Genomic DNA, 27751 nt, shown 5'->3' with positions numbered 1-27751 from the left:
TTAGCATACTAATCAAGTCAGGCCTCATCCCGGAAGACACCTTAAAGTGTCACTGTCATTATAACTTTTAAAATCTAAATCAACAGTTTGTAATATACTGTCTTTTTTTTGTTGTTATCATGCTGTAAAACAAAGCTGAACTCAGCAGAAATCCAGGTCCAGTCTCCAGTAAGCAGATCTTCTGACTGTGCTGGTTGTAAAAAACAGACTTAACACAGAAATTCTGGCCAGTACAGAGAGTCACAGCTCAACATGTCCATCAATCACGATTGGCTTCTCCCTGTGAGCGCTCGGATGGCCTGGGATACACAGGACTTCCTGTTTTTTGAGAAAAAAAAAAAGTGCTGTGTTCTCCATGATAAATAAAAAAAAAATTATGAATGAATTGCAAACTTGCTTTATATCACATCTACTGTTGATTTAGATTTTGAAAGTTATAAGGACAGTCACACTTTAAAGTGTGTCTGTTGTTTCAAAAGATTTTTAAAAACCTGCATGGTTTTGTTTAGATAAAAATGTACCTGTCATGATGCCGCACTGCGGGATCATCGGCAAGTTCCTCTATTCATCTGAAAGTTCAGGTCTCCATGCTTAGGAACAGGCACTGAGACCATAATGCATGGAGACTTCCACTGGATCCAATGGGGGTCACGGGCATTATGGTTATATTACGTGTTCATTCCATAAAGACTTGGGGGGAGATTTATCAAACTGGTGTAAAGTAGAATTGTCTAACCAGCAGCACACAACACGAAAGGTACACTTTAACCATTAGTGACATGGTGATTTTACTGCTGCTATTTCACCCCTAAAACCCCTTTCATAGTGTAGTTATTCCTCATTTTCTCCATTTTAGGGAGTAGGATTAGAGTTGGGTTGTTTGCCAGTAGTTCTCACTCAGGGACTTCCTTTCCCTTACTTTTCTGGACAGTCAAAGGACAACACTTACTTCTCCCTGCTATGTCATGACATAGTGCTGATGAAAGTGCACTAGACTGCACAAGCTGTAACTTGGAGTAGGAGTTATTGATGCACTGGGTTTGTAAGCTGCTATGTAAGCGCAAAGGAAAGAATCAGCCCCATAGCATGGAAAGGGTTACACTTAACTTCTTCTGATCATAATAATGATAAGTAGACTAAAAGGAGAGGGAGGTGGAGATTACATGCAGAAGGGACAGTAGTAGAAACATAAGGGGAGTGAGACACCTAGTGGCAAAGATTTCCAGGCTTTCTTCTTGCAGTATGGAGTCACTTTTGGAAAATGGTGTAATGTTAAAATAATACAGAAATCATACAGTCTATCAGGGAAGTTGTGTGAAATGACAGTGGCCATTTGTAAGGATTGTCCCCCACCTTAGACAACCCTTGCAAATAGTTGTATCATCCTCTCCTGTGATCAGATTCTTCTTTTGGGGAACATCTCAGTGTCTTCCCATTTGCTAAATATAGGCTACCATAGACAACATCTGAATTCTGCTGATAACATTTAGATGGATGTTACTTGATATCCCAGTTGACACCCTGCACTTTTTTTTGTAAATGTTTCCTACTTGTAAAGTCTGAGCCATTTGAGGTAATTGATATATTACAGATATGTCTTAAGACTAATTGCCGCCAAAGGCAACCACTTACATAACAGCTGGGAAAAATGTGTGTTCTGGTGTTCAACATGAACCAGAAAAAAGGTGGCCCAGCACCTTTAGTGGATATGTAAAGGGATTTTCCAGGCGAAATGTACTGATGAGCTATCAACAGGATAGCTTATCAGTAACTGATCGGCGGGGTGAAGACACCCGTCACCTGCTGGTCTGTAGGCCGCATGACACAGCAGGAAGGTCATTTAAAGGGGTTATCTAGTGTTAGAAAACCATGGCCACTTAATTCCAGAGACAATATGGCTCTTGTCTTCGGTTCAGGGGTGGTTTGCAATTAAAGGGGTAGTGCTGCGTTTAAAAATTATTCACCAATAACACACATTACAAAGTTATGTAGCATAACTGCACAGCCAATCGCGGCTGAGCAGCTGATGACGCGGCAGAGGGACGACTGGAGCAGTCCGGCCAGCCTCCCGAAGATGACGTTGTTCGACCCAAGATGGCGGCCGGGGTCGACAGTAATCTGGTGAGTATACTGCACCACACTTCCGGGGGTGGGGGGACACAGGGAAGGGGGCCATCCACTTACATAACACATATTACAAAGTTGTATACCTTTGTAATGTGTGTTATTTAGTCAATTTTTAAACGCAACACTACCCCTCACGCAAACTCTCAACCAAATTGGAGACGAGCCGTGTTGTCTCTGCAGAAAGTGGCCATGTTTTTCTAATGCTAGGCCTTGTAGAGACCCCCTGCTCTAGTCTGACATGCTTAGTGTACTAATTGGGAAAATCAGAATATGGACCTAGTACATCAGCAGACCAGTTATTTAAAGGGCCAGTAAACAAAGAAACATTATTTGATCTATGCTTTTAGTAGAAGAGCATGGGTCTACTTCATATGTCTGTAATATGAATGTCTTTAAAACTGTTCAAAGGCTTATAATGGCTGATAGCTGAAAACACTATATATATTTTCATTTTAGGGTCTAGGGCAGTTACCGCCCACTGGTTTTAGAGACAAGATCCTATTCTCTGTAGAGATGAGCGAACCTTGAGCATGCTCGAGTCCATCCGAACCCGAACATTCGGCATTTGATTAGCGGTGGCTGCTGAACTTGGATAAAGCCCTAAGGCTATGTGGAAAACATGGATATAGTCATTGGCTGTATCCATGTTTTCCAGATAACCTTAGAGCTTTATCCAAGTTCAGCAGCCACCGCTAATCAAATACAGAACGTTAGGGTTCGGATCGACCCGAACCCGGTTCGCTCATCTCTAATTCTCTGATTTTCCAATTGACCCAATTTTATTCGGAAAGTCTAATTATAATGTTTGTAGTAAAAAACAGAATATGAAATTACTGAAGAAATCACTGTCTTGCAAGGTATGTCTCAATAGTATGTTCACCACAACAGTTCCATGGTACAGTGCTCATTCCAAGATGATGTCACAAAACACAGACTGTATTACACCAGAGAAACAATTGAAGACATGGGTTCCCATGCACTCTAGCCACATTTATTAACAAAATCAAGAGTCTGTATCCACTGCGACCATAATAATGCCTCCAGAGAATAAATTTGGTCACTGTACCAAATTTTTTGTAGTCCAATTGGATGTGCAAGGAACTTCAACCGGGGACAAACCAGGAAAACGAACATCCAAAGAAAAAAGTATTCCAGCGTTTGAATCCAATTAAAAAACATATCTTTATTCTATAGTAATCTATCATATAAAAAAGACAAACATGGTGCATTCCTGTTAGTTTTCTAGATGCATTTTGGCTACTGGGTAGCCTTAATCACAGCGGTGATTCATCTCAGCTTAGCAGATTATTGTTAGTAATACAAATATCAAGCAGCTATTCTATGGCCTACAGAGTAAAATTATTTTAATATATATTTTATTTAGTTATCTGCCTTACCCTGCAATACCGCAGCACTTACCTGCCCAACATAAGCTTTTATCTGTGTCCTGATTCATAAATAAAATGGCAAGATTGCAGTGAAGACTGATACAAAGGCACAAGGAAGTTTAGAAGATTTTGCTTTCAGTTTTCTCCCCTGATCCTTAGAATTGAAAAAACAATAAGAATGCTATCGTCTAGATGTGAAGAAGATGGTTCTCATCAATGTTCAGAGTCCTTTAGCATGTTGATACTACTCATAAATCTATAAGAACACCAAATAAATCTTGCTACAACTGGAATACAGATTTCTAGTGAGATTTCAGGACAAGCATAGGCTTACACATAGATTTGCAACTTTGCTGTCCTCTAGTGGCAGCATACAATAATGACAGCAGTGGAATGCTACGGAACCTGTAAACTTGCTGGAGGAAGTCTCTCTATATTTATATATACACACAATTTATTTATTTTTTTGGGGGTGTGTATCCAATAAAGTTATCTCTCCTAAAGTACTTTGGTCCTTTTTGACACAAAGGTATTTGCCATCACGAGAACCTGCAGATTGACAGTGTAAAGGTCAATTTTCTGCACCCTGTAATGCAACTTTGTACGGTAATAAAGTAATTTATAAATACACAAGGAAATATAACCAGGAAGGATAGAGGTTTTCAGACACACCTAAACTTGCTTAAAGAGTCTAGCAGTTTTTTTTTTAATACCATTTGAAAAATAGGGTATTGCTGTATAATGAACAGTATCTTTAGTTTCGTGATCTGCTGTGCCGTTTTTCAGGAAAAATTTTTAAATTCAATTTGAAAAATAGCTCTTTGGTGTATGGGGGGGGGGGGGGCATTACTTGACTTTGAATGCATGTAACACACGCAGGGCACAAACTTATAACCCTACATATAAAACTCATGACCAAGAGCTACAGCACTGCATTTGTTGAGGTTCTGCAATAGGTTATCTACCTCAGATGTATATTTAAGATGACAAATTTCAGTTGTCAGCAGTATCCCTTTGATAACCCAACATCTAACTAGAATTCATCTATGTTCTTACTGGCACTTTAAAGGGATTATCCAAGCTTATAAAAACATGGCTGCTTTATTTTACAGCAACAGTACCACTCTTCAGTTTGGGTGGGGATTTGCAGCAGTTTCATTAAAGTGAATGGAACTAAAGTGCAATACCACACACAACCTGAGGACAGGTGTGGTGCTGTTTTTGCAAGAAAGGAACTAAATTAGTAACTATCTTGGATATCCCCTCTAAAAATAAAAAAATAAGAGGAGCCTTGAAAATGCTATTTTAAGATGGCAGCTTTCCTTAAACTGGTCCTATAGATGGTTCCAGGGCTTCTTTGTCCCTTTTGTGTGCTGGGGTACTTTAAGGTGATTGTCCAGAACACCAAAAACATGCTCGCTTTCTTAAAAACAGCATCACAAGCGTCACTAAAGATGTGTGTGGTACTCCATTCACTGCAATTAAACCAAGGTGCAATACCACGAACAAACTGAGGACAAGGGCGGTACTGTTTAAGGAAAAAAGTTGTTTTGTTCTAACCCTGAGGGAAAAAAAACCCTTAAATAATGATGGAAAAGAGAATAGGTTTACACAGACTTTCAAACCAATGGTAACACCACCTGTTGGAATCTGCTATAAATGTCCTATGCATTTTTACTTCACCTAAGTATCTCTTATAGGCGTAATGGAAGGGACCTCTTACTAATACACAACCTAGGCATGCCATAAAAGTGACACCACTGGAGTACAGACGACTGTCAATCATAAGTTCTCAGGAAAGAGGGACTCTGTAGCCCTGCATTGTACCTATAATTTCAACTCAAGGCATACAATATTTTCCTCATCACATGCCATTTTCAGACTAAGGCTATGTTCACACTACGTACAAGTACACACTTTATGCAGTGTGGAACATTGCCTACATTTCTATGGGATCCCGGCCGGAGCGTATACACATCGCATAAGCTCTGGCCGGGATCACGTGCAGAGCTACAAATAACTGACATGTCAGTTTTCTGCGGCCGCAATTCAATGAATTGCAGCCGTAGGAAACCCTGTCAGTTGACACAATGAAGCGAGCGGCTCTGGCCGCTTGCTTCATTGTGTGCTGTGGGAGGTTCTGATGTGGGCGCGCACTGATGCGCCCGCATCAGTACACTGTGGCCAGGACGATCATCTGGCCGGGTCACGGAACAGCCAGTCTCATACGTAGTGTGAACATAGCCTAAGACTTTTCAGCCACATTGAGTGTACGTACAGAGGATTCTGTGTGCCCTTGATTAAATGGACTCAGTTTGCTGTATAACATAGGCATAGATAGAGTAGATAGGATAGCTGCAATACCCAGACCTGCCCCTATAAATGACTGCATTACAGTACTGTATGTTACATTTCTATAACATATAAATATATTGTGTTAGTAAGTAGGCTCTCAAGAAGTAGGTTTATAAATCGGGAAGTAAGACTATGCAGATATATGAGATTTCATATGCAACCTAGTACATAATATGTAAAATTTTATATACAGTAAAATAGTTCATAAAAGGAACAGCATTAAGAACCTATAATAAAACAATGTCTTATAGTTCATAAAATCTGTATATATTCATACAATATAAAAACATTAATTCCTATAAAGCCACAATTAACTAACCGTGCTGGGCCCTTTGCACCGGCAGCCAAAACATCAAGATCGTAAGTGTATATAATATATATATATATATATATATATATTGTATACTCTTCAGGGCTTGTAAATAATATTAATAATATTGTTATAATACAGTATATTGCTATAAGACATTGTTTTATTATAGGTACTTAATGCCATTCCTTTTATTAACTATTTTGCTGTATATTGAGCTGTATATTAAATTTTACGTACCTAGTTGCATATGAAATCTCATATAGGTGATATAACCTATTCGTTTACAAATATCTACATAGTCTTATTTCCCAATTTATGAACCTACTTCTTGAGAGCTTACTTACTAACACAATTACTTTAGTCCCTGAGCGCTGAGCCAGTAGTGCACTCGAAGTTGGATTTAGTTACATCTATTGGTAGGGTGTAGCAGACCTATATACACTTTCCTATATAAATATATTACACACAAAAGTATAAATTTATATAGATGTATGTATGTTATTGCACGATGGCAGAAATTCTTTTGGAAGGAGAGCTAAGTGACAACTAGTAAGGCTACCAATTCACCTCTGTCTAGCTCTACCAAAGCAGCCTCACAGCTCCAGCGGGGAACTGAAAAAAACAAAAACATTAAGGACAGGGGGTAAGGGAGAAATAAAAAAAAAAAAAAAAAAAAAAAAAAAATCAGTTATATTCACCTGCGACCCGCTGGACCCCGCCGGCTGCCGTCATGACCTGGCTGACAGATGCCCTGCTGGGAGGCGGGATTTCACCAGCCTGTGACGTGGATGGCAGGTCATGACGTACCCGAAATTGCGGAGAATATGACAGCCAGACGGGTCAAGGAGCTCTGTTGTGCGTCGGGATAAGCACACATTACCTGCCCCATGCTGCAGCTGCATTTGAGCCTCCCAGAGGTTCTGCCCAGCCACTCAGTGACTGGAGCGGGGCTGTGCACAGATTTGCTGAGCGGGACCTACGGGAGCCAGGAGCCTCAGATGCAGCTGCAACGTGGAGCAGATAATGTATGCTCTGGGCGCCAGGGGTTAAGGGGGCCGCCGTCTTCTCAATAAAAATGACAGGGAATGTATCCAGAGCGAATTTCGCTGCAAACTCACAGCATGAAATCCGGCATTCCATGGCTTGCACCCGTTCACGGCGGCACACATATCTCCCCGTGCCATAGACATCATTCTATGGCCGGGTGGATTCTGCATTTCGCCGAAAAAACTCACGTGTCAATTCTTTCGGCGGAATCGGCCCGGCCATGGAATGGTGTCTATGGAATGGGTGGATCTGCATGCCACTGCGAGCGGATACGAGCGATGGAATCTGCCGTTACTTATATGTGCGGATTCCGTAGTGTGAACCCACTCTATAAAAGAGTATCCCAACTGCTATCATATTTACACAAAATAAGAAATGGTATGGGTGTGAGCATTGGAACTGCTGCCACCACTAATTTCCAGTACAAGGCAAGTAAAGACTCTGAACTGCAAAATTTAGTTTTTACTGCTTAAAAAAAAACACTTCAGTTTTAATGAACTATAGAGTTCTATTGAACTTATTGGTAAAATAGTAAAGCACAAATTATTTACTGCTGCAGATTCTTGCAGAAAAGGCACCATTTGGCTATGTTTCCACAATGTACATTTTGGCCATTTTGTGGCCAGTTTCTTATGGATGGCCAACATTTTGGTGCCAAAACATTGTCTGTTTATGCAAATTACAGCAGTTTTAATGCCAAAATGACAACCATTGGAGAAAAAAAAAAAAAAAAAAGAACATAGCTGTTCTGTGCCCAGTATTTCTAGCCACAAAATACTGCCCATAGAGGAAATGTACAAGTTGGAAAAGTTGGAAACTGTATGCAATTTATACTAATAATACAAAGAGGAAAAACCTTTTTTGCAAGTTGCTTTTTGTGTCTTTTATTGTACATTGATTACCCTATAATACACACATAGAGCCTGGGGCTATAAAGTGGCGCGTTTCTATTTTATTGGACTCTGGAAGAAAGCAACCATGTTTTTCCAAGCCTGGCCAACCCCTTAAAGCAAACAATCTGAATCATGACACAGTGAGAGGTTAGTTGGGGGGGGGAACATCAGAAGCAAAATGAGAAAGAGCAGTAGATACTTGTAACAAACTTCCAGCAGATGTGGTTGGTAAACCTAAAATAACAGAATTTAAACCTGCTTGGGATAAACATATCTATCCTAAGATAATAAGAAAGGAAATACTAAAAAAAGGGCAAACTAGAAGGACCCAGTGGTCTTTTTCTGCTGACAATCTTGTATGTTTCTAACTTCTTGCATTAAAAAAACAAACAAAACAAAAAAAAACAGAAAAATGCATAAATGCATTACATCAATTTAGAATAAACCCTGCCCCTTCTGCTAAAAAAGGAACAATCTTCTGCTACATCTCCCATTAGCAATAACTATTGTTACAGTTGCCATAATAGTACATTACAGATTAATAAAGTTTAGAATTTTTTCATAAAATCCAAAACTTTTGTTCATTAAATAAATATTTATGACCTGTAATTTATTTATTTTTCTAACAAACATTTACACAAAGAATAACACAATTTGCTATCACAGTAGAAGCCCAATAAAAATAAAAACTTTCCGATATTTTCCATTTAATGTTCAATTTCTGTTGTGCGGCACTAAATCTACCCCATCGTTAATTGCTTCCTCGGATCCACCCCCCCTCCTTGTTCCTCTCATTAGAAGAGGCAGCAGAGTTTCAGCCCTTTAAATTTTCACTCTTTGCCATCTTATTAGAACACTGAAAATTCGTACATTCCAAACATTTTAGGACATCGTAAAGTAAGGCAGCAGTTTAATGGTACAGGATATTATGTGTCATCTTCAGGAAATAAAAATGTTTTACTTTCGTGGGAGTTATTAGTTATATGAGAGTTCCATCATTACTCAATTCCAGCAGCCCTTGAATCGCGTCCAAAAGCCACAATATATACGATAATGCTCTCATACGACTTAGTGATTTTTATCTGAGGCTTTCCACATATTTCCATGAAAAACAAAAATCCAAGGAAAAAACACTGAAAATAAAAATGCAAAATAACCAAAAATATATAAAAAAAAAATTAAATAAAAAAACCCAAAAACAAAATCTGAAACAAAAAAGTCTGAAATATATCAAAAGGTACTCAATCTTGTTTTTATGACACAGTTACAAGTCTATGCTTCCTTTCGCTTTAAATTTCTTGGCTGATCGCTCACTGGCTCTCATCTGAAGCTTGCTCCCGTAGATGTATGAGATAAATCCGTCAATTTCCAAGCTGAAGACGCAGTTCAACTTGGGAACAACTGTCAGGAAGAATAATAAAAAGAAAAAGAATAAGCGAGACTCCCGTAAATTAAGATGTGGGAAATGAGACCCCAGTTAAAGTGTCTTTGGCGATATTGCTGTGATCATGGTGAGAAATGTCTCGGTTATGGTTTTCTTCAAGGTAACATTATTATAGCCTTTTACTTGGGCCACAGATAAAACTTGGATTATTTAATGGATGAATATCAATTTTCAGCATCTGAGAGAAAGAAGCTCTTAGTAATAAAGTGAACAGTCAGATGTTATAGTGGAAGGCACAAGAAATGCTGGCAGTAATACAGGCTTGTACTAGAGTACATGGTTACTGTGCAGTGGGAGTTACGCTCTCCTATGATGATCATTCAATTTAAGGGCTGTGGACACTTTTGATTTTTACAAGTTGGTTGTTACCTTGAGTAGAAAATCTTGCACTTAAAGGAGAAGTTCCACAAAAGTTTAAAAATGCAGGCAGGCAGAGGGGGTGCTAGTAAACTCACCCCTCCTTGTGCCCCCCGTAGCTCTCCTAGCTGCAACGTCACATACCCGACTAAATGACTGCCCGGCTCAGCCACTGACTGATGAGTGGGTAAACACTCAACTGGGCCATAATGTTGCAGCTAGGAGAGACGGTTTGTGAAATAAGTGGTTTCCAGCTGAAGAGGACAGTCGGCTGCTTTAACGGGAGTGGTGCAATGGAGGCACAGGGAAGGGTGAGTTTACTTGTTTGTTATTTTCTTGCACACCCCTGCCTGCCTGCTGTTTTTAATTTTCTCGGGACTTCCTCTTTAAGTTTACAGTCTTCAGACACCTTGATATTCAGTTTGTCGCAAGCTCCAGATTCAGATTCTTCTTATGCAGCCATGTCCCTCTTGTAATACATGGTGAATGTGAAGAGTGTTTGCTTTGTGTGTGTTGTTTCTTCTTACACTTGTACACAGCCCATGTGTGTCTCCACTGCCAAATACTTAGTGTCATCTTTCTGTCCAAACCACAGCTATGTGAGAGATTTTTCTGACCGATTATTGGAGCCAAAGCCAGGAATGGATTTAAAAAGAGGAGAAATCTCAGTCTTTCCTTTATGACCTGTTCTCTATAGTCTGTTCCTGTCTCTGGCTTCAATAATCTGTCAGATAAGTCTTGACAAAGTCTTGACGCCCTTAGTTGCTATTAGAAAAGCTCTTCATTTGATCTGCGTTCCGCTCATCAAGCCGCTGGCCTTGGATGCCACTTCTCCCCAACACCCGTGGTAGAAGTGCAGTGAGTGGAACAGCGCTGAAAGGCCGGCGGCTTGATGAGCAGAGCACAGATCAAATGAAAATTTCGTTTAGATGAGTGATTCATCTCTAGTTGCTATCTTTAACACTGAAAGATGGGAGGGGGCAGTAGAAAGCTGGCAAGCAAACAAGCAAACACACACACAGCTCTTTGGATGCTGGAGTTGAGACCTCAAAATGCTCCTATGATATTGGGGGATACTTGACTGTATAAGTCTAACTCAATGTTACACTAATTTCCACTACTTAAAGGGGTTATCCGGGTAACAAAAAATAATATTATAAACAATCCCCCTTCCCAATACCACCCTATTTCTAATATACATGTATAACCTATCTTGCACCCTTTTCATGTTTTTTTCCCCCTCATATTTACCTGCTCTGGGTGTCTATATTCATCTCCTCTATCTCCACGCTGACATCACACTGCTCCCTCTTACCCCCTTCCCTTTGTAGACACAAGACATGTGACCTTCTCTCTGGGGGGCTGTATAAGCTGTCTATTAAAGGGCCGCCGCACTAGCCCTTTAACTTGGTAACCTGACCCCCAGGACATCAGATTCCTCCTTTCATTCCTCACAGACTGTTTGGAAAATGAAAGGTGGAATCTGATTGGTTGCTAGGGGCAACTGAGCCAGTTTCACTTTATACCATGTTTGATAAATCTCCCCCATTATCTGCATCATCTCCATGCACCTGTTCTGCTTCGATAGACTTATATGTGTCCCTGAGCCTAGGTTTCTGTAATATGCTTCTCTGCTTGCTGTCAGTGAATGCAGGAATATACACCTGTCTTTGGATCACAGCTCTGTATATTGTAAGTACTATGGATGTTCTTAGTCAGGATGGAACTAGAATGTTGTTTTCATTCACAGTCAGAAAGCAGAGATCTAAACCAACACTACACCCCCACAGCAAAAAGATGCCCATTATGCAGCACATAGCTAGACCATGCGTGCATAAGCTCAACTACAGCATGTACATGTCACCTCTGCTACACCATCAGCTAGTATGGAATACTAGGGTAATTGATGCAAAAACAGTCCTGTATTTATTGTGCAATAGTAATGACAGCAGTGGGCAGGAAAGAAAGCCAAGGAGACAAGAGCGCAAACAGACCAATCAGGGAGATGCATGATGGGAAATGTAGTTTCCTGGCTAGTGCCATCTTGAATATAGATCAGCTTTTTGAAAAAAACAAAAACAAAAAACTTGTAACCCAGGAATGGCAGCAGCTAGAAATACAGGAGATGGCTCACTTAGGGGAACTTGGTAACACCAAGCTCTTAGCTCTTAGGTGGATAATCCCTTTAAAACATTGTGCTTAATTAGAATTTGCCATTAAAAGGGGTTTTCCTTTTCTATGTAAATAAAGCTTCACCATCACCCATTTAAAAATTCTGCAACTTTCCAAAATGTATCATTTCTTATTTCCTCGTTTTTAAGATTTCAGTGGAATGTGGGGGTTCCAGTGTACACATCTATTTTAGCTTCCAAAGGATTTCTATGACATAAGTGTAAAATCCCATTAAAGTGACTCTACCCACAATCAGCCCCCCCGAAACCACTTGTACCTTCGGATAGCTGCTTTTAATCCAAGTCCTGCGGTCAGTTTGGCAGGTGATGCAGTTGTTGTTCTAAAAAAAACAACTTTTAAACTGTCAGCCCCGTGCCCTACGGGAGTGGCCTAGATTGATTATGCATTAGGCTGGCACAACCTCTCTGTCTCTCCTCCCCGCCCTCTTCGTCATTAGGAATGCTCCAGGCAGATTGCCTCCTATTCCCCACCTGTTTAGCCCGGCACATGGGCTGGATCGTTAATACACCTGTGCAAATGTTCAGCATGGAGAAAACGTGCTATCTGACGGTATCTGACAGATTGTGGGTACAGAGTTGCTTTAAATTGGGGGCGGGGGGGGGGGGGGGGGGGGGGGGCGGGGGAAGAGGGCATACAACTATAGACAACAACATTTTAGGCATGCTTAGTTAAGGGGGGGGGGGTGTCAACATTGCGCAGAAGTTCTTCACGATACATACAGAAAAAAAAATAATTGACAATAGCAAGCATGTTCCATACTAAGGTGGGTCCACGTATAAGTTACACAGCTCTGATCAGAGATGAAGCTTCCCGTCTATGGCTTTGGGGTTGAGCATCTAATAGACTCTTGTGATTTTTTCACTATATTATTCTTACCTTTCAATTTATCCTCTTTAGTAATTATTTTAAAAACGTGCTTTGATTCTTGTAAGAGGATTCCTGTAAGTCCCACATATGATGGACATTTTGACTTGTGTACTGTGGACAGAAAAAACAAACAAAAAACAAAATAAAGTGTGGGCCAAAAGCAAACTACAGCTATGCAACTCCCTACCATACATAATGCTAAATGTAGTGCTAAACTACCATCAAACAGTATAACACATGATAGGGTACAGTCTGCTGGGCTGGTGAAGGTAAGCCTAGGAAAGGTCTTATATAAAAGGGACATGTTGGGCAGAAGCCCTTTAGCATAAAGAAAAGGAGAAAAGCATGAATAAAACTAAAACATGAATGTAAAACAATTATCTGCAAAACCATTAGTGTGAAGACTATGTATACTGTATAATGACCTATGATTGCAATATCTTCACTGTTCTTAGAATGCTGGGTCCTTCCGTATACCAATATGGTGCCCAGTAAGTTTTGTGCATGGGTCCTAATAATCTGAATTGAGCCCACGCATGGAAGTTGCTGGGCGCTGTATGGATAGATTGGCAGCAAGATGACCTAAGTGAAAGTCTCCATGTCTCATCTAAAGATAATGCTGGAATGATAGTATATTCTTTATAAAGCTGAAGGACTGCCTTAGTAGTTCCTGCCATCTACATACCTTACCCATACTGATGCATTTTCAATAAACCATAGGTTGCATACAAACTTCCTCAGAATGATTCATAATATCTATGAATGTTGTTCCACATTACAGTCAACAGTAGCGCTGGTAACCTAGAATATGAAGTAACCATTTCCTAAAACAAGTGACAACAGTTCCATTATGAAACCCCCTTCTTCTGACAATGTATTGCTCACCACTGACATACCTGCTGCTGTTAGGCTGTGTTCACACATGGAGTTTACTTTGCTTTAACCCTTTCAGGCCCAGGCCCAAAATGACCCAGTGGACCGTGCAAATTTTGTTCTTTGCGCTTTTGTTTTTCCCTCCTCCCCTTCTAAGAGCTCTAGCACTTTCAGATTTCTATCTGCAAGCCATGTAATGGCTTGTTTTTTACAGGAATAGTTGTACTGTGTAATGGAGTCTTTCATTTTACCATAACATGTATGATGGAACCCCAAATATATTATTTATAAAGATATAAATAGGTGAAATCGTAAAAAAGAATGCAATATGGTAACGTTTGGGGGGTTCCTGTTTCTACGTAATGCACTATATGGTAAAAGCGACATGATACCATTATTCTATAGGTCAGTCCGAACACAACCATATGCAGGTTTACACAGATTCTCTAATGTTATATATATTTTTTAAATGAAATCCTTTTTTTGGCAATTAATTATAAATAAAATAGCCCTATTGTGACGCTTATAGCTGTTTTATTTTTTCATCTATGGGGCGTCATTTGTTCCGGCATGATCTCTAGTTATTATTACCATATTTGTGAAGATCAGACGTTTTGATCACTTTTTATTCATTTTTTTTAAATATATAATGTAACATTAAAACGGTAATCCGCGCACTTTTTTCCCTCTTTTCGTGTACGCCATTTACCGTTCAATGACGCTTGTTATATTTTAATAGATTGGACAATTACGCACGCTACAGTATATTATATGTTTATTTGTTTATTTATTTTTATATGTTTTATTTATATAATGGGAAAGGGGGGTGATTACAATTATTGGGGGAGGGGTTTTGGGGTAGTGTGTTAGTGAATTTAATTTTTTTTTTACACATTTGAAGTCCCTTTGGGGGACTTTTACATACACTAGTGTGATTACACACACTGATCATTGCTATGCTATAGGCATAGCATTGATCAGTGTTATCGGCGATCTGCTCATTGAGCCTGCCTGTGCAGGCTTAGTGCAGCAGATCGCCGATCGGACCGCACAGAGGAAGGTGAGAGACCTCCCGCGGTCCGTTTTAACGATCGGGACCCCTGGGGGTCCCGATCGGGAAGTGACAGGGGACTCTCCCTGTCACTTACACTTAAATGCCACGGTCGCGTTTAAGGAGTTAGACACGCGGCAGCGCAATCGCTGCAGCGTGTCATTACCGGTGAGGTCCCGGCTGCTGACTGCAGCCGGCCCCCACCTGCTATAAAGCACGCTCAGCTCCGGAGCATGCTTCATAGCCGGAGAAACACCCAGGACGTATAGTTACGCCCTAGGTCGTCTGGGGACAGACTTCCATGGCGTAACTATACGCCCTGGGTCGTCTAAGGGTTAATGATGCATTTTTGACACAAATCGCACAATCATGGTAAAATAATGCCTTAATGCTACGAATGTAATGGAATCATGACAAAAAAGCTGCTCTTTTACAGCAACTGCGGAACAGAAAAATAAATGTCATGTTGTGAACACAGCCTTAAAGGGGTACTCTAGCAAAAAGCTTTTTCCCAGTAATTGAAACACATTACAAAGTTATAAAACTGTGTAATATGCTTCAATCACCTATCTGTCCCCCTTCCCAGTCTTTTCCCCCCTCAATCCCCCACCAGGAAGTGAAGTAAACTCATTCTTACTTAATGACTGTTGACCACAGGCTGCTCTGTGGCAGCCATTTTGTGACAACGACATTATCAAGAGGGAGACCGGTCCAAGTCCTGTTAAACCAGCCTCCCTTTGTCAGATGACTTAGGTTGCTCAGCTCTGATTGGCTGAACAAGATGTAAGCCATCTAGCAGTTTTACAGACCTGCAAACAGCGGGAAATTCAAACAGAGACAGACTCAGGAGGGATGGTAAATGTAAAAACTGTGTTTATGATTTATTTATTTATTTTTTTAATCAGCGCCGGAGTACCCTTTTAAGGCCGATAACTGCCCCGTGGAATAGAAGGCAACGATCAGCTGGCATCGTTCATGTTGGCCGATTGTTGCGTCATATGTCTTTCAAGCATGTTGAAAAACAAACGACACAGGAACGGAGCGGCGGCAGCAGGAGACTGCTGCTATCCTCTATGGGCTGCCCGGACGATCTAGCAATAACCCTGGCAGCCCCCCCCCCAGCACTCACCACCACCGCAAGTAATCATTAAAGTAAATGCAGCCATTCACACAATCCGTGCCGCAACCCCCACCATGATAAAAATGTCCTAGCGCGGATCACAGCATGGACAATCACCCAATTACAATGCGCTCCTGTCATCTCTGCTGCTGGGTGGCGGGGGGGGCCGCACTGCTAAGGTAACCGTGCTGCAATCCTCCTCCGGATCATGTGAATGAGGCCTTAGTCCTTGTAACGTTGTCCTGTAGGAACTGCCCACTCAGCCAATCAATGGCAGCAGTAGTGACTCACCTCTGACCATATAATGCCAGGTGCAGCTTCTTTGGCATTAGGCCTGGCAGTCTGACGTGGGGCGGCATTTTCAAAACATATGGTCTTCAGGCTGGTGCCAACACAGCGATTCCTGGTCTCATAACCAGGAAATACTATCTTGCACCTCCTTACATGCAACCCTTATGGGCACGCTAAGGAATAACTAGTCGCTGATTTTGCCGCTTGTCTCCGCGCAGTCTCGCTTCACTCAAAACATCATAGAATATCACATAATAAAAATATCACCCAGGACCCCATAGGCTACACCTGATATTTTATGATGTTTTGTTTTTTGCTACCTAATTTATTCCCTTTGTTCTTTGGGGATATTATTTTGGTTATAAAAGATAATATTGGTGATTAATATTTGTGTGTATTCTAATATAGTTGGTTTACATTGGGCACTAGCAATTTGTTGGTATATATAGGATTTTTTTGTGATGTCTTCAAATTTCATTATATGAATCATTGGTTCTAGGTATTTGCACTTTATTGAAGGAAAATTAGGATTTGCATTAACTTTCAACAGTAATTTATTGGGAAATTATTAACTTTCTCGTTTGGACCCTGGAACAGTATAATAGTAGCTCTCTGGTATGGAAGTAAGCTAATCATGTCTGCTTCTTTGTACATTTCACTCTTTATGGTTTTTTTTTAAATGTATATACTTTTTTGATAATTTGTGGGTGCACCTATTTTGTGTTTACTCTGTTTCTGGTCTGTGTATGTAGTAAACAAATGTAGACTTTACTCCAGCCAGGATAAGTCAATAGGTACAAAGCATGAGACCAATATGAGTTATGACGTTTCGGTCCTAACCAGGAACTTCCTCAGATACTTTGGTCTCTAAGTCGAGGAAAAGAAGTTCGATCTGGTCCACATTTGTCTACTTACACTGTAAATAAGCTTTCTTACTTGCATCTGAAATTGGTGTGCCATGGCTTATCTATTTATTAGTGATGAGCGAGTACTAAAATGCTCGGGTGCTCGTTACTCAAGACGAATATCTCCCGATACTAGAGTGCTCGTTTCGAGTAACGAACCCCATCGAAGTCAATGGGAGACTCAAGCATTTTTGCAGGAGACTCAAGTTTGGTAGAGGGAAGGTCATGTGAAAACCTGTCAACCTCAGAAATTGATGGAAACAACGGAAATGGACAGGAAACAGCAGGGGCAGCATATGTATGCATGCCTCTGAGGCTGCCTAATGGCACCATTATGCACAATTCTGTGCAACAGCCTGATTAAAACAGAGGTAGGCATATGGACCACCCAAAAACTCAGCCTGACACAGCATGGCAGTGAGAACACAGGGAACCAATAAAACAGTGGTAGCATATCATGAACCAGCCAAAAATTTAGCCTGACACAGCATGGCGGTGAGGACAGAGTGAACAAGGTAGAAGCGGTAACCAGTCAGCCTTCCACTACCAGACCTAGCATGGCAGTGAGCACACAGAGAACCATTAAAAGTGAGGAAGCAAGTGAGCCTCCCTAAAATTAGGCCAGACCCTGCATGGCATTGAGCACACAGAGAACTCCCGGGAGCAGCAGTAGCCAACATGGAGGCCAGGCAGGAGCAACAGTAACCAACACGGAGGTCAAGCAGGATCAGCAGTAGCCAACATGGAGGCAAGGGCAGCATGGTGGCTCAGTGTTTAGCACTGTAGCCTTGCAGTGCTGGGTTCAAATCCCATTAAAGGCAACATCTGCAAAGAATTTGTATGTTCTCTCCGTGTTTGCATGGGTTTCCTCCGGGTACTCCGGTTTCCTCCCACACCCAAAAACATACAGATAGATGAAGCGCTGCGGAATCTGTGCGCGCTATACAAATAAAAAAAAACAAACAAACCCAAGGGCAGGTGCAGCAGTGGCCAACATGGAGGCAAGGGCAGGTGCAGCAGTGGCCAACATGGAGGCAAGGGCAGGCCCAGCAGTAGCCAACATGTGTGCCAGTTAAGGCCCAGCAGTAGTCAACATGGATGCCAGTTAAGGCCCAGCAGTAGTGGAGGCAAGGGCAGGCACAGCAGTAGTCAACATGTGTGCCAGTTAACCCCTTCAAGACTAAGCCTATTTGGGCCTTAAAGGGGTTGTCCGGCGATAAAAAATTATTCACAGAATAACACACATTATATGTCACCTTCACTATGTAAATTTTGCACTGATGTGTATAGGGTTAACTACCCGGGAGGAGGAAATGGACCGCCCCTCCTTTAGCCTAATCATTGTGATTCCTTGCTGTATTTAAGTATGGTCTGTGTCATGAGCATACTATGTTTGTCCTGAATCTGACGAAGGGGCGCTATAGCCCTGAAACGCGTTATTGTTGGACTGAATAAATCGTGTTTTATGTGAACATCGGTTTCTACTACGTTGTTTGGTGGTGAGCGCAATCTCCAGGTCATTTTTTGTCATTTTTGGCACCATTTGGTTTTACCTGACTCCACGGGTCCTTGCATAAGGAGCCCGGTTTAGACCTGTTGTGAAGACTGCTGCTACCCCTATCCCTGGGAGGTGTGTTGGACACCATTACATGTGCTGCTGGGTGTTGTGGCTCTGTTTCCACAACCCCAAAAGGTGAGCAATGATTTTTTACATGTGTTAGATCATTATTTCTATCCTGAGGTACTACTCTATGAGGCGCTCTGCCTTTTTTTTTTGTTCTTTGTTTCTACTTGATTTTCAATTTGACTTTGACTGTAGTGATGTGGCTCTGGCATCCTGGTTTTAATTCCTTGAGGATCTGGCAATTGTCTCATGCAAAGGGATCATCACTTGAGGTCCTGCCGTACTAAATTACGTGCTGCCCGACAACTAGAATTGTTATTTGTTTCTTTAGTTTGAGCAGGGTCTGATTTGTTTTCCTTTTTCCTCTTTAGTTTTATGATTTTATGCCAGCAGACAGACAGACACAGGTCAAATCCCCGCAATACAATGTAGTACCCACTAGTTTTGGGGGGGCTGTGCTATACAATCTGGTAGTGGCTAGACCTATACACAAATCCCAGCTATACAGTGCAGTACACCAGGACCACCAGCCACAAAAGAGTACTAAGCACTTCTTAGAAGTCTGCATGCAATACCTAATGTCCCCTTTCTGCCACAAACCGATCATCACAGTGTGCTGCTAAAATCGTGGTAGCAGCACTGCAAGTCCCAGCCAGCAGTCTGTAGTAATACTATTAAAAAACTATTTGAAGCCCTTAAAAGGGCTGTTTGTATTGCTAGTATTCCCTGCCTACTGGAACGCTAAATCCTACACTGACACTCTCCTTGACCAGCAGCAGCTCTGTCTCTAATCTCTCACAGCATGCGTCTGAAGCGAGCACTACCGGCTGCGCTTTTTATATGGCAGGGTCATCTGATCGGGCCAACCAATCGCTGCTATCAACATGTATGGGTCCCACGTGATCGCAGGATGTAAGAAAGAGTCTCCTGCGTGTTTATTGGCTGCGAAAAAGAGCGCAAACTTACAGCAAACTGATCGAGATTTCCTCGAGCATCGCGAGATACTCGTCCGAGTAACGAGTACCATTGAGTAGCCTAATACTCGATCGAGTACCAAGCTCAGACGAGCATGCTCATTCATCACTACTATTTATACATGACTGTCGGTGGAAGAACCAGTTGCTACAAGAGAACCCATCCTACTGACAGGTGTGCAGTCCCGAATCCTGTCCCTGACATGATTAGGTTAGGACATTGATGATGGGACCATGCTCTCACCTGTGAGCATTGCTCCATGCAAATCTGCCTTCAGGATCTTGTTTTGGATCATCTGGGGTTGCCTAAAACAGCAACAGTAATAATCACAATCATAATATGGAAACACACAGGCCACAACAGGGACCAGTCCTGAATTAGAAATGAATTACTACATAGTAGACAGGCTGGCTATTGAGGAGTCGGTGAAAGCTGGGTGACAAATTATTTGGAAGCCATAGCCGCCATACTAGCAACACACAAAAAAAAAAAAAAAAAAGTCTGAACAAAACAACTGATCGGATAAAAACAGGCTCATTGGTCTAGATTTAAAAGAGACAAAAAAAACCAAAAACAATCGTTTGCGATTTATACTTACATGTCTGGCCGTAGTCCATGACATAGGTCTCTGATATACTGCTTCCAGAGTTCATGCAGTGGGAGGTACATGTGATACCTGTACGGGAGGAAGGCAGCAGATGGCAGTTATTGGGCATTGTGATGGCATCATCCAGACACAAGACACAACACACAGATATTCCACCTTTGTTGATCTGGGTTAATCTTGAACAGTTTCAGCTCCCTGCGCTCCTTTGCTGTGAAGCCTTTTGCCTTGTGTGACTTCCGTTTCCTCTTCTTTTGGTAAAATTCCAGCACCACTGCCTTCCTGCTTAGGAACTCCTCTGCGTTTGAGGTCTTAAAGGAGGGTATGCTGCGCTTGAGAAAGGCATTGACGAACGCTTCCGATTTCTTAGTGCTTTGAATCTATGAGGATTAATTGTCATTGCTGCATTCTAGGAATATTTTATTAACACACATTATAAAAAAAACAAACATTCTCTTGCTCTCTCTCTCTATAAATATTTAATTATATGAAATTTGGCCTTCGTTTTATTTCACAACATGAATCAAGGTATTAGATAATAAGTCTGACATATTACCTTTAGCCCCAACTCGCTGGCCTCTTTTTGAGGTAACTTCTTGTAGATAATATCTGGAAGGAAGAAGAATACGGTACAGTTATTTCCATTGTCTCTACTCAATGTTCATTTCTAAACAACATTCATTTGAAATGCCTGATAACCGAAAACATTAGCCTGTATTTAGCTGTACAGCAAAGAGAAAGCACCAATTTCTACATGTCATTTTTCTTTAAAATGGGAAGACTTGCTTGTGCATCTTCAGGGACACAGGAAAATAGTGAAAACAGCAACAAAATTCAAGTGACTCTGTACCCACAATCTGACACCCCCCCCCCCCCCCAACCACTTGTACCTTCGGATAGCTGCTTTTAATCCAAGATCTGTCCTAGGGTCCCTTTGGCAGGTGATGCAGGTATTGTCCTAAAAAAACAACTTATAACCCCTTAGCGTCCCATGACGTATGTGGTACGTCATGGTGACGTGGGGGGAATTCAGAGAGGGGTCCCGCTGGGTCCTCGCTCTGAACGGCGCTGCTCCCGGCTGTTATCTGCAGCCGAGGAGCACCTCTATTAGCCGGCACGGGTCCCGTTGCCACGCCGGCTAATTAAACATCTAAATGCAGCTGTCAAACCTGACAGCTGCATTTAGATGCTCTGCTCCGCACTTCCCTGGTGTCTAGTGGGATGGATTCCGTTCTTCTGGCCGGGCCTCTGTGTCGCAATGAAGCTGATCCCGGCTCGGCAATATATTGCTCTGGTCTGCAGCAGGCCAGAGCAATATATCACTGATCTCATGGATCATTGCTGTGTACTGTATATACACAGCATTGATCTCTAAGAGATCCCATGGGGACTTCTAGTTAAAGTAAAAAAAAAAAAGTAAAAACTTTATTAATAAAAAATCCCCTCCCCTAATAAAAGTCCAATTCAACCCCTTTTCCCCCCATTTTATAAATATAAACAAACATGTTTGCTATTGCCGTGTGCGTAATCACCTAAACTATTAAATGATCACATTTCTGATCTCGCACAGTAAACGGCGTTAGCGCCAAAAAATTCCACAGTGCAAAAATGCGCATTTTTGGTTGCATCAAATCCAGAAATTTTTTTTATAAAAAGTGATCAAATCGCATATACGAAAACAAGATACCGATAAAGTACAGATCATGGCGCAAAAAATGACACCTCACACTGCCTCATAGACCAAAAAATAAAAGCATTATAACTAGAGTTGAGCGAACCTCGAGCAAGCTCGAGTGGATCCAAACCAGAACTTTCTGCATTTGATTAGCAGTGGCTGCTGAACTTGGATAAAGCCCTAAGGCTATGTGGAAAACATGGATATAGTCATTGGCTGTATCCATGTTTTCCAGACAACCTTGGAGCTTTATCCAAGTTCAGCAGCCCCAGCTAATCAAATACCGAACGTTTGGGTTCGGATCGACCCGAACCAGGTTCGCTCATCTCTAGCTATAACAATGGGAATAGAGCAATTTTAAACACATTTCGTTTTTTTTTAAAGGTTTAAATTTTTTAAAAGCCGCCAAATATTATAAATGTTATGTAAGTTACATATTGTTGTAATCATACTCATGTGAGGAACATAGATAACATGCCAGTTTTACCATAGGGTGAATGGCATAAACACGAAACTCCCTGAAATGAAAATAAATTCCTTTTTTTCAATTTGACAGCGCAAATAATTTTTTTCCAGTTTCGCAGCATATTTTATGAAAAAATAATGTCTGTCATTGCAAAGTACAATTGGTGGCGCAAAAAATATGGCTCATTTAGGTCTCTTGGTGAAAAAATGCAAGTGCTATGGACTTTAACCCCTTAAGGTCAAAGCCTATTTTCGTTTTTGCGCTTTTGCTTATTCCATTTTAAGTTTAAAAGTCCATAGCGCTTGCATTTTTTCACCTAGAGACGTATATGAGCGCTTATTTTTTGCGAAACCAATTGTACTTTGCAATGACAGGCATTATTTTTCCATAACATATGCTGCGAAACCGGAAAAAAATCATTTGCGCTGTCAAATTGAAAAAAAAAAAAACGAATTTGTTTTGATTTCGGGGAGTTTTGCATTTACGCCGTCCGTCCTATGGTAAAACTGACTTGTTATGCATGTTCCTCAAGTCGTTACGATTACTATGATATATAACATGTATAACTTATATTGTATCGGATGGCCTGTAAAAAATTCAAACCATTGTTAACAAATATACGTTCCTTAAAATCGCTCCATTCCCAGGCTTATAGCGCTTTTATCCTTTGGTCTATGGGGCTGTGTGAGGAGTCAGTTTTTGCGCCATGATGTGTTCTTTCTATCGGTACCTTGATTGCGCATATACGACTTTTTGATCGTTTTTTATTACATTTTTTCTGGATTTGATGCGACCAAAAATGCGCAATTTTGCACTTTGGAATTTTTTTGCGCTGATGCAGTTTACCGTGCGAGATCAGGAATGTGATTAATTAATAGTTCGGGCGATTACGCGCGCGGCGATACTAAATATGTTTATTTATTTATTTATTTATATTTATAAAATGGGAAAAGGGGGGTGATTTGGACTTTTATTAGGGGAGGGGATTTTTTATTAATAAAAACACTTTTTTACTTTTTTTTTTACTGTAACTAGAAGTCCCCCTGGGGGACTTGTATATAGACAGCACTGATCTCTCATAGAGATCAATGCTGTGTATATACACAGCAAAGATCGATTAGATCGGTCATAGATTACTATGGCCTGCTGCAGGCCATAGCAATCTATTGCCGAGCCGGGATCAGCGTCATTCCGACGCTGAGGCCCGGCACGGGCAGAAGAACAGATCTCCCCCCCGCGATCGCATCGCGGGGGGGAGATCCGTCCCACTAGACACCAGGGACGTGCGGCGCAGTGCCTCTAAGTGCAGCTGTCAGGTTTGACAGCTGCACTTAGAGGCTTAATTAGGCTAATAGAGGCTAATAGAGGCACTGCCCGGCTGCACGTGTCAGCCGGGATCAGCGCCGTTCAGAGCGCGGTCCCGGCGGGACCCCGCTCTGAACACCCCGAGCGGCACCATGACGTATCAGATACGTCATGGGTCGCTAAGGGGTTAAACAAAGTGGAAAAAGCAAAAGCGCAAAAACGAAAATTGTCTTTGACCTTAAGGGGTTAAGCTTGCACCGCTGTGCCCAATGGGGGTGGCCTAGATTGTGTATGCATAAGGCTGGCACAACCTCTCTGTCCCTCCTCCCCACCCTCTTCATTATTGGTAATGCTCCAGGCAGATTGCCTTCTATTCCCCACCTGTGTCAGCCCCGCACATGGGCTGGATCGTTAGGCTACCTGTGCAATGTTCAGCATGGAGAAAATGTTCCAGTGGCATTCCTAATGATGAAGAGGGTGGGGAAGAGGGACGGAGGGGTGGTGCAAAGTTAGGACACAGATACTCCCTTTGGGCATGGGACTGCAAGTTTAAAATTAGTTTTTTAGGACAATAACTGCATCACCTGCCAAACGGAGTTGCTTTAAGAGAAATTTAGACATCTTGCCTCAGCAGCTGCCGCAGTAAACAGTTATCTGAACTAAGCAGAAAACAGGGAATGAAGGCGTTGGCTGGGATGACTAACGTTCTGCTCCCTGGAAACCAGGGCTGTGAAGTTGATGGTGCAGATATCAATGTAACTAACTGAACACAGCATCAAACCTGCTGCGGATTCTGTACGTGTGAACAAACACTAAAGTAGAACTGGCTTGGCACCTTATTTCTAATGTCCTACACGATCCTGGGGGGAATACACACAGCCTGCTGCAGCCATACTGCGTGTGCGCGCATGCACACACACATCCTGCTGCAGCCATAGCACACTGAAGAAAAACACAATCTTTTCCCAGAGAGAAAACACCACGTTGAGGACAGAGGTTACTGCTACACTACTTATGGCTTCTCCTCCGCCTTCTCTATATTACAAAGGACATCTTAAAGAGACTCTGTACCCACAATCTGCCCCCCCCCCCCCCAGGGGCAGGTAATGCAGTTATTGTCATGAAAAAAACGTTTACATTTGCAGCCCTGTATCAAACTGGCGTGGCCTAGAATGTCTGTGCATTAGGCTTGCACAACCTCCCCATGCCTCTTCCCCGCTCTCATCATCATTAAAGGGGTAGTGCGTCGGTAAACAATTATTCACAGAATAACACACATTACAAAGTTATACAACTTTGTAATGTATGTTATGTCTGTGAATCGCCCCCTTCCCGTGTCCCCCCACCCCCGCACGTGTACCCGGAAGTGTGGTGCATTATACATACCTGATCCGTGTCGCGCATGTCCACCATCTTGTGCCAGGACATCATCTTCGGACGGATGGCTGAACCACTCCGACCGTCCCAAGTGCCGGCCGCCTTCTGCAGCGCCAGCAGATGCTCAGCCGTGATTGGCTGAGCATAACTGTGCTCAGCCAATCGCAGCTGAGCAGCTGATGACGCTGCAGAAGGGTGATATTATTCATGGTCATACTACCATTACACCTTGTGCTCCATATAGAGGGGTAGTGATCATAGTGTAGTGATGTCTGATGCATATAACAATACCTGTAGTGTTTGCAGTCCTGACCTCCTTGCATTCTATGCCTGTGTCCAGAGTATGGTCTGCTTTGTAATGTTACCCCAATTCAGCCCCAAAGTCCCTAGGATCTTGGCAGGATGCCGACAGAAAGCTGTGACATACACCACACACACTTATGTACCAAGCACAACTGAGGAACATTGGATACATTATTGCCCACATCTGTCAGACAGGTGTACACTGCCCACAGCCGCCAATCCCAGCTCAGCTCCCTGATACGGCTGAGCCCCAGGGTTCCTCCATATACTGTAACATGGTGAGAGTGGTTACAGAACTACAGCTCCCAGCCTGACCTGCACAGTGGGAACACAGCAGTTGTATTATTATCTCCTTTATAAGCATGTATGCACTCTTCACTTGCGATGCACTGGAGTACTACAACTCCCAGAAGGAACTGTGGCTTCTTGCCCCCTTCTCTTTATAGCTACATGTTATTGTGGTGTCTACACAGAGAGCCATGTCCTCCATAATGACTGCCATCTAAACCACAGCTATTTAATGAGGCGGCACGACTACAAGCCTCAGCATGACGACAACTAAATCATGGCAGTTACATGGCAGTCCTATGTTGCATGATATTCTGTATAGAACCAAGCTTTCATACACTCCAGCATGCCCACCAGGTGAGAGCAGCGCCTCTGCCCGGCTTTACACCGCACCATATACATAACCGTCAACAGCAGACACTCACGGTCCATCTCGGCGAGTCACGTGCGCAGCCAAACTAGCACTTCCGGCTTTCGTGTGACGTCATGCAAGGCGTCGCTGTCATTATACGTCAGTCTGTTGCCATGGGGACCGAATTCTTAATAATCTGGTGCGGCAATTAGGAAACCTCAACAGTTCATAGAAAAGGGAATCATTGAGAAAGGATGGCAGGGCTGGCATGGCTGATGGTACACTGGGAACCCCCTCAGTGAAGACTCCGGGGGCAACGGGTGTGTGCGAGGTGAACTCTCCTGTTGCCACACAGCAGTAGGGTTATCAGTGTCACCGGTTTATAGACCTCCTTTACCTGTATTTTTCCGGTTACAGAGAGCAAGCGAGTAGCGGAGCAGCCACATCAGATGACATGTGGTGGTCCCCCAACACCTAGGAGGTCTCCTCATGCTTCCCAGATCCTGCCACTGCCTCACTGGGTCCAGATGCTAAAAGTGCAGGACACTGTGGGGGAGATTTATCAAAGGGTGTCAAATTTAGACTGGTGCAAAGCTTTAGGCAGTGCTGAAAGGAAAGCTGAGCTGTGATTGGTGGCTGTGGGCAGTTTGCACCAGTCTAAATTTTACACCCTTTGATAAATCCCCCCCCTGTGTCTCAGGCTAGTGTCTGGGCTTATTCACACAGGCATTATCGTACCAGTGATATTTGTGTACATAGGGAGCAGTATTATAGTAGTTGTATCCTTGTGTATAGGAGGGCAGTATTATAGGTACATTATGTTATTACATAGGGACAAGGCGATTTCTGCCATGAGGCCAAATAAGTTTATGTTTTATAGAGTGGTCATAAAGGGGCGGCATGTTTTATAGAGTGGCCATAAATTATACTGTCGGCTACACAGCACTGACTTCATTGACCCTGTGACCTGCAGGTGATGGCTGGACACAGGCACAGAATGCAAAGAATTCAGGATTGCAAACACCTTGCAGGTATTGTTATATGCTTCACACATCACTAACCCTTTAAATGGGTCACAAGTTGATTTGAAAGAAAAGAATTTTGGCTGAACTACGCCTTTAATACATTTCTAGGAAAGCACTCTCATTTCTAGTGATCCTGGAGTATACGTATGTGCCAGCCTGCAGCAGGTGGGGGTATGGAGAGCTTCTTTAAAAGGCCAGCTCACACCTGTTTGCATTTCCCCATCAATACTTGATTTGCTGCACCTACACTCACCGGCCACTTTATTAGGTACACCTGTCCAACTGCACGTTACCACTTAATTTCTAATCAGCCAATTACATGACGGCAACTCAGTGCATTTAGGCATGTAGACATGGTCAAGACAATCTCCTGCAGTTCAAACCGAGCATCAGTATGGGGAAGAAAGGTGATTTGAGTGCCTTTGAACGTGGCATGGTTGTTGGTGCCAGAAGGGCTGGTCTCAGTATTTCAGAAACTGCTGATCTACTGGGATTTTCACGCACAACCATCTCTAGGGTTTACAGAGAATGGT

At 42.3% G+C, this 27751-nt stretch overlaps 1 protein-coding gene across 3 annotated transcripts in view; it reads right to left on the bottom strand.

Annotated features, from left to right (window-relative positions):
• Positions 1-26706, bottom strand: part of LOC138788392 (ribonuclease P protein subunit p29-like) — a 37597-nt gene extending 10891 nt beyond the window's left edge. The window contains exons 1-7 of one of the 3 annotated variants that reach the window (XM_069966213.1): positions 26591-26706; positions 20984-21036; positions 20587-20807; positions 20422-20499; positions 20067-20128; positions 12994-13095; positions 8527-9524 (exon numbers count right to left, since the gene is read on the bottom strand). In XM_069966213.1, the coding sequence (XP_069822314.1) occupies positions 9388-9524; positions 12994-13095; positions 20067-20128; positions 20422-20499; positions 20587-20807; positions 20984-21036; positions 26591-26684 (747 nt within the window). In that variant the 5' untranslated portion in view covers positions 26685-26706 and the 3' untranslated portion in view covers positions 8527-9387. Of the gene's footprint in view, positions 1-8526; positions 9525-12993; positions 13096-20066; positions 20129-20421; positions 20500-20586; positions 20808-20983; positions 21037-26266; positions 26281-26590 lie in introns of those variants that run through there. The other 2 variants (XM_069966209.1, XM_069966210.1) reach the window with 2 other exon arrangements.
• Between the last annotated feature and the right edge of the window lie 1045 nt (positions 26707-27751).

Source organism: Dendropsophus ebraccatus, chromosome 4 (genome assembly GCF_027789765.1).
Source record: "Dendropsophus ebraccatus isolate aDenEbr1 chromosome 4, aDenEbr1.pat, whole genome shotgun sequence".
Classification (NCBI taxonomy): domain Eukaryota; kingdom Metazoa; phylum Chordata; class Amphibia; order Anura; family Hylidae; genus Dendropsophus; species Dendropsophus ebraccatus.
The sequence above is the reverse complement of the archived record's forward strand: the minus strand, read 5'-3'. Positions and strand labels throughout refer to the sequence as shown.